Here is a 7,497-nt window from a genome sequence, read left to right as displayed (position 1 = left end):
CGACCGCCGGTGGTGCCTCGCCGCTGCGTCGCTGGTCGCCCTCGTCGCCGCCGACCGCGCAGCGCCGCGCCGCGTCGGCGTCATGGCCGTTGCGCGACGCCCGCGCCTCGGCGAGGAAGCTGTTCTGCTGCGCCGCCAGGTGCTCGGCGCGCAGCCGAATGTCGGCGGCGGCCGAGATGGCCGGGGGCGCGGCAAAGCGTGACAGGATCTGCGACAGCGGCGGCAGCTGCGAGGTCACCATGGCGCCGTACGAGTAGCCGGCCGCCAGCAGGATGGGCTGGTCGCGTTCGTCCCGCGAGCTGAGGTCGGGCGCTGGCGAGCTTGTCGGGGGGGAGGATGCGTCGGGTGCGGGTCGGTAGGGGTCGAGGAAGTGGATGTAGTGCACCATGAAGCCGATGAAGGACATGTAGTCGTTTCGCTCGGCCTTGGCCGTCCACGATGTCCGGCCTGCCGAGTGGCCGGCACCTCTGCGCAGCACCGAACATGAGCATGGGCCAAGGGTGGGACGGTAACGGAAGGAGACTCTCGGAGGGGTTGGGAGCTCACCGGAAATTGAACGTGCCCACGAGATAGCCGGCGCGAAGGAGTGCTTCCGCGACAGAGTCAACGATAGGATCGTCGTATGATCCGCCCATGGGCGCGTACGGGTGCGCAACGATGGCGGCATGTCGTCGCCAGGGCGGGGCGTTGGGAACGGGGCTCAGCGCATGGCTGTGGTAGACGCGGCAGTCGAGGACCGTGTCGTCGTGGATGCTGGGGAGCGTGAAGTTCAACGTGGGCTCTGGGAGCATTGTGCGATCTTCTTCATACTGGTGCTCTCAGTGTTGGTGGGGATGGGACGTGTGGGCAGCAATGCGTGGCGGGGTTGGGCGTGTCGACAGAAGCAGAGGCGGGAAGCACGGGGAGAGCAGATGCCTGTTGTGACCTGATCTTCCAAGTCGAGGGCCAGGGAGGTAGAAACTCGGGGGGCGAAGCGGCGAGGTGCAGGAGGTCGAGGTCCGGCTGTGATCCAATGGCTCACTATAGGGAGGAAAGCAGTGCAAGCGCGGGTGCGGGCGGGTGAGGGATGATAACGATAAGCCAGGTGGGTTGAAAGGTGGGATGACGAGGTTTGGCTCTGGCGGCGCAGGTGACGCTGTGCTGCACTTTTTGGAGGGGGGCTGCAGAGAAAAGCAAACACAGGGGGTGTGCACTGCCCTGAAGCTCCCCGGCATCCGGGTGCTCTAGCTGTCTACCTAGGTTGGCCCCTTGCACTGGAGCCCGACGGTGCCGCCCGCAGACGACGCAAACGAAGACAGCTCTCCGCCCGACCCGAGGCAGGAGAGAAGGGATCCACGGGATCGACGGCAGCTGTGGGCTGGCGCTCTGGCACTGGCCTCGATGCCGCGCCTAAGAACATCCACAGACGTCACTTGTCCCGCCGCTGTCTAGGTAGCTAGGTAGGCAATTGGGTGCCCAGGTGCTGAGGTCAGGTGCTGGGTCGGTCCGGTACTGAGCTCAGGTACCTGGCTGGGTACGTCAGTCTGCTCCCTGTTCCTGGTTGAAGACCCCACTGTCGCCACTGTCGAGAGCCCCTACCCTGGCCTGCCACCAAGCGCCAGGGTCCGGTCCTGTGGTTGCTACTCGGTACTGACATGCTGCAATGCGAATCAAGGCGACGACAACGATTGGATGAGTTGGATCATGTCGTATTCTTCGGGATACTCGTTTCTATTCTCGCTTCTCTTTTTTGTCTCTTTCTTTTTTTTTTCTCGTCTTGCTTGTTTACTGGGCCTTCTTCTTGGCCTCGGCCTCGGCCCTCTCGCGTCTCCTCTTCTTCCACGCCTTCAGCTCGTTCAGCAGGCCCATGATCAACGGAACACCTACTGGCCCCAGAAGAGGTAGGTATACCGCAATCTTGTGTTCGTCGGGAAAGTACAGCTGCCCGACCATGCTCTTCTCGAAGAACGCCCGCTCCGCCTCGGCCTCGGCGATGCGCGCATGCTCCAGCCCTTCGAGGCCGCCGAGGCTCGCACACGCCAGCTCGAGGTGGCGCATCGTCTTGGCCACGCCGTCAGCAACGCTGCCGGGGATCGATATGGACGGCAGGGCCTGCGAGACACGCGCCAGCGAGCCCAGTGTGGACGAGGCCCGCAGCAGAAGGTCCGCCGACCGGATGCGCGTCAGCGTCGACAGCCGGAGCGGCAGCGAGCCCGTCTGCGGCGTGCCCAGCAGGGAGAGCAGGTGGCCCGCAAAGGTCAGCATCGGCTGCTTGAGGTCCGCGCTCGAGACGCGCGCCACGGCTGGCGGCAGTGACTGCAGATAGACCGTGCCCCATTGCGGGATCAGCCACGACTGTGAATTCCCCGAGCCCGGCTCGGTCCCGACCGTCTGGTTTCCGACGAAGAGCACAAAGTTGATCGTTGGTGCTCCGCCGATGGAAGGCGAGAGCGGCCACTCGGCGGCGTTGATGAAGCTGGCGAGATCGTCCTTGCCCAGCACGTCGGCTTGTGCACCCGGCGTAGCATACAGCTGCACCTGCGTGTCCATTGTGAAGTTGTGAATCGGGCTCAGCACGTCGAGCATGGGCTGCATGTAGTCCTGAATGGCCTTCTCAATGTCCCACGCGTTCGGCACGGCGCCATTTGTGAACAAAGAAAATGTCAGGTGGAACGTAGGCGCATAGCGCATCGATCGAGTGGTCCGCTTCGACAAGGACTCGGCCACGTCGGGTGAGAGTGCCTTGGACCTCGGCTCCGAGGCACCGGGAGAGGTCGAGAGCAGGTAGGAGATGATGGACTGCTCCTCGGCGTACGTCGAACGTAGCTCGTTGGCAATGTAGGAGGCAAGCGGGGATGTCGAAGACGAGGCCGATGGAACGGCGCTCGGCGGGTACGTGACGTCGAGAACGGCCGAGTTTGGGTCGAGTGCCGCCGCAGTGGACTGACCAGGCGTCAGGCGGACCGTCAGCGCGAGCTCTTGGCGGCCTTGTCTGTCGGCTGCATCATTGGAGCGTGGGGCTAGCTGTAGTCGTAGGTGGTGGCCGGAGAAGTCGTTGAGGTCGTCGAGCGCATGTTGCGTCTGTCGAAGGAGGTTCTGGGCCTCTTGGTCTTGCAGAGACGACGCCTCAATGGCGATGCTCAGCGGGAAGACAGGGCGACAAGCCTGCGTTGGAGGTTGTCAGTCGACATGGAACCACATGGATTCAGAAGAGCCGTGGCGGAGGACAGACGACTCACCTTGCCGTCAGCCCAATCCAGCATATCAGACAAGGGCAAGTTAGCCCGGTAAATAGACGTCGTTATCCACCATATTGGCACACCAAAACATAGAGCGATGGCCCAGAAAGAGAGAATGACGAAAGAGCGGCGTCGCACGTCCGAAGCCTTCTCAGGGGGCGGTTCTTTGGGGTTCTCTGTAGAGGTGTCTTCGCTCATGGGCCCAGCAGCAGGGCGGTGCCACCTCGACAGGTCTCTCATGGAGAGAAAGCGAAGGGTTCTGGATGAGGTCGTCTTGGCTGGGTGGTGTCGCGGCCATGGTGACTCGCGCCGTGGGTTGGCTGGTAGAGGGAGCGTACAGAGGCGGGACACTCGATGCGACTTCTGGCCATTTGACGACTGGAGCCAATGCGACACGAGATCACATGGCGATAATGCAGTGACAGAGACGATAAGCGCTTCACAGGCTTGACAGGGACGGCGAGGCAGTAGCGGCCCCGCTTTCGCCTTCCTCCGCTGACTTGACCAAGGTCCACGTACCTGAACGGGCAAGTAGCTACTTAGATGATAGGTAAGGTAATAAGGGACACAAGAGACCCTCCCATCTTTCTCGAAGATAAAATGCACTGCAACCCAGAATGAACGACAACAAGACCTCTGTCCACAGTCTTTTGTGAATATGGCGTTCTCGTAACAGCACCTCCTCCCGTAACGATCGAGCACGGTACGCCAGGTGGTCCCAAGAAATGACATCCCTCCAGCACCAGGTTTACGGCCTCCGATTAGTGTGGTACGAAGGACGATGGCCTCAGAGCGACAGACAATCTACACGCCAAATCGGATGATCCTGGACAACATAACGCTGCGGCTTCGACTGGCTTACCTCCTATGCACCTTCAGGTCGTCTTGGGGCACCACCATCATCACATGTCCTGCGCTGCAGCGTTTCGTTCCCTTGAGATACCTCGGTGCTACCCCTCTCGTGACCCCAAAGCCAAGCAATCCTGGCGTCCAGGTTACCAACAACTGCAGATCGCCTCGAATGCTGTGCCCGTCGCCGACTTCTTCCCCCTATCTCGGGCTGGAGCTTAGCCCGGTCGCCGAGCGCTTCAAACGCGGAATCTTTTGCTCCATGTCCCAGCGGACACTCGGCTGATCAAAGCGCGCCGTTGGATCTTCTGGGGGACCAGGACCACTTGGACCGCGCCCGAAACCGAATCAACAAGGGCGGAGACGAAGCATACAACGATTCAGATGGGTGCGCTGTTGACTCCTGTCCATCTGGCCACCTTTGATCGCCCGCTTTAGGCTTCTTCAGAGAACTCTCCGCGCGACGTGACATATACCCTCCCCGTTGCGAGCCACTTACTCGATAGAGCAACACGTCGCAGCAAATCACCAACATGGCTCTCTTGAATTCGCTTAGACTCGTCGAACCCCGCTGGCGGTGCCGAGGCTTCCATCCCAAAACGGTGTTCCAAGACCTGCAAGGTCTCCTGGATGGGCTGCGACGGCTGGAAAAAGCTGGGGTACCGCTGCTAGTGTCCTGCAGCTCATGTCCCGTCGCCATGCAAGCGGCGCCCAATATAGGATTGCTGGCGAACGTTTGGTGCCAGTAGTGTGCATCAAGTACCACCAGCTGTGCTAGTTGTGCTTCGCCATGGTGTTCGATTGTGGGCACATGTCCACTGATATCCACCCTGCGAAGCTGCTCCTCGGCTGTCGTCACCATCGACTCAACGTCAAATGCATTCATGGCCCCAGTAAACGGAATGGAACCCGTCCCTTGACACTAGACTCCCATGCTCGCTCCTAACATTCGGACCTGCCGGCTTTCTTCTCTTCAATCGACTTCCCGTAGCCTATAACTTCGCCACCTCGTCCAATTGCTGTTCACCGGTTCACGTCACTTGATTCAGCGCGTACTCTTTTCTGACAAAGCCTAGGCCTCCTCGTCCTGTGCCTGGCCGCCAACGTCCCGCGCTTCTGGTAGTCCGTGTCGCCGCCAGACCTTGTCGACGGGATCCAGCCCTTTTACTCACTTGTGGCCGGCCCCCATCGAGGGTACTTGACGTCGTCTCTCAGACTCTGGGATCAACGCGCGCAATACACTATGCCTGGTGCGTCCAACCCCCCGAAACGTCAGCACCTAATCTCGCGCCCTACCCAATGGCTGAAGCCTGCATGATGCCAACCTGCTTGATGGCCCCCCTATTCAGCCCCCAGTTTACTGATTGATTACAGTCCCTCTCGCTGTCGCCCTGCCAGCCGCCGCTGCAGGCGCTGCGTACCTGAATGCGCGCATGTCTCTGTGGTACGATGTTCACCTCGTACAATGCGCCCTTCCAGCGACCTTGTCTGCCTTGTGGCGTGAGCGGACTGACCGTCTGAGTCCCTTCTACGTCCTCGAACGCCATGCCCAGAACAAGTCCTCCGCGGACCGTACCTTTATTATTTTCGAGGGCAAGTCATGGACATATGCTCAAGTATATGAAAACGTTCTTCGCTATGGTGCCTGGCTGCGGGAGCGCCATGGTGTCAAGCCTAAAGACATCGTCGCTGTAGACTTCCAAAACTCCGATGTCTTCATCTTCATCTGGTTCGGTCTCTGGTCAATCGGAGCGAAGCTTGCCTTCATGGAACTACAACCTTACCGGGAGTGCACTGGGCTCATTGCATCAAGACTGCCACGACGTCTTTGGTGCTGGTCGACCCCTTTGGTTGCCAGGCAAATGTAAAATCAAGAAAATGTAAATCAAGAAGTACGCAGCGAACTCGAAAGCTGTCACATTCGTGGAGTTCGACCCAACCACACTCGCAGAGATTGCTGCGACCGGACCTAAGAGGTATCCTGACGCCGATCGATCCGAGGACAAGTACCAAAATATCGCCATTCTCATTTTCACTTCCGGCACCACCGGAATGCCCAAGCCTGCCATTGTTTCCTGGGCCAAGTGTATCGTGGGCGGCGTTTTCACATCCCGGTTCATCAGCAACAGCACTAATGATGTCTTCTACACGGTAAGCACGACATGTCTCCTCCCAAACCGCGGAAAGCTAACATGTGTGCAGTCCATGCCGCTGTACCACAGCTCGGCTGCCATCCTCGGCTTTGGCAACACTCTAGAGGTCGGTGGCACGATTGCCATTGGGCGTAAGTTTTCGACCAAGACTTTCTGGTCAGATGTACGCACATCGGGCGCCACCATCATTCAGTATGTCGGCGAGACGTGCCGCTATCTCCTCGCCGCTCCACCACAACTCGACCCCACGACAGGCGAGAACCTCGACAAGAAACACAAGGTCCGAGCAGCATTTGGAAACGGCCTGCGGCCCGACGTATGGAGTCGCTTCCGTGATCGCTTTGGTGTCGACACGATTGGCGAATTCTATGCTGCCACAGAGGGCACCTTTGGCACATGGAATCTCAGCCGAAACGATTTTGCCAAAGGTGCCATCGGCCGGAACGGCTGGATTTACAATGCCGTCATGGGGATGAACCTTGCCATTGTCGAAGTAGATCACGAACAAGGCGCCCCATGGCGAGACCCGAAGACAGGCTTCTGTCGTTCCGCTGGCACGAATGAACCGGGCGAGCTGCTCTGCCGTGTTTCCCCGACGGACATGTCACGTCGCTTCCAAGGCTATTATGGTAACCCAGAGGCAACGCAGAAGAAGGTGTTACGCAGTGTATTCCGAAAGGACGACGCCTGGTTCCGCACCGGTGACATTCTCAAATGGGATGGCGAGGGTCGCCTCTTCTTCAGTGACCGCATAGGAGACACCTTCCGCTGGAAGAGTGAGAACGTCTCGACGCAGGAGGTTAGTGAAGCCATCGGCTCACACCCGGCTGTGCGCGAGGCCAATGTCTACGGCGTTGAGCTACCACACCATGATGGTCGGGCGGGATGTGCGGCACTGGTGCTCGATGAGGGCCGAGGAATCGAGGCGAAGCCAGAAGACGCCCTCCTCAAGAGCTTGGCAGAACATGTTAAGAAGGCGCTGCCGAAGTACGCGTTGCCGCTCTTCCTGAGAGTCATGCCTGACATGGGAATGCAGATGACAGGGACGAACAAGCAGCAGAAGACGGGATTGAGGGGTGAGGGTGTCAAGCCGGGGGCTAGCGATGAGAGCCTAATGTACTGGCTGCAAGGGGATACCTACGTGCCCTTTACAGCACACGATTGGCAGCAATTGGATGGTGGAAGGGTGAAACTTTGAGCGGGTTCTTGGTTTGGGGAGGGATGATACCTTTTGCTTGATTAAGTAGTACTCGGCATCATGGGTTGCCGCTCATTTT

At 59.3% G+C, this 7,497-nt stretch overlaps 3 protein-coding genes across 3 annotated transcripts in view; 1 reads left to right on the top strand and 2 right to left on the bottom strand.

Annotated features, from left to right (window-relative positions):
• VDBG_07115 (conserved hypothetical protein) overlaps positions 1-667 on the bottom strand; it is a gene marked incomplete at both ends in the record, with an annotated part of 1,518 nt that extends 851 nt beyond the window's left edge. Inside the window, one exon of the mRNA XM_003002498.1 lies at positions 5-667. Within this exon, the coding sequence (XP_003002544.1) occupies positions 5-667 (663 nt within the window). The remainder of the gene's footprint in view (positions 1-4) is intronic.
• Positions 668-1,764: 1,097 nt separating this feature from the next.
• On the bottom strand, positions 1,765-3,458 carry VDBG_07114 (conserved hypothetical protein; the record flags this gene model as incomplete). The annotated part of the gene is made up of 2 exons (XM_003002497.1): positions 1,765-3,144; positions 3,219-3,458. The coding sequence occupies 2 exons, from the start codon at positions 3,456-3,458 to the stop codon at positions 1,765-1,767; spliced, it is 1,620 nt and encodes a 539-aa protein (XP_003002543.1).
• A 1,852-nt stretch (positions 3,459-5,310) lies between these two features.
• On the top strand, positions 5,311-7,418 carry VDBG_07113 (fatty acid transporter protein; the record flags this gene model as incomplete). The annotated part of the gene is made up of 4 exons (XM_003002496.1): positions 5,311-5,317; positions 5,442-5,891; positions 5,968-6,218; positions 6,270-7,418. The coding sequence occupies 4 exons, from the start codon at positions 5,311-5,313 to the stop codon at positions 7,416-7,418; spliced, it is 1,857 nt and encodes a 618-aa protein (XP_003002542.1).
• Between the last annotated feature and the right edge of the window lie 79 nt (positions 7,419-7,497).

Source organism: Verticillium alfalfae, genomic scaffold, assembly GCF_000150825.1.
Source record: "Verticillium alfalfae VaMs.102 supercont1.9 genomic scaffold, whole genome shotgun sequence".
Classification (NCBI taxonomy): domain Eukaryota; kingdom Fungi; phylum Ascomycota; class Sordariomycetes; order Glomerellales; family Plectosphaerellaceae; genus Verticillium; species Verticillium alfalfae.
The sequence above is the reverse complement of the archived record's forward strand: the minus strand, read 5'-3'. Positions and strand labels throughout refer to the sequence as shown.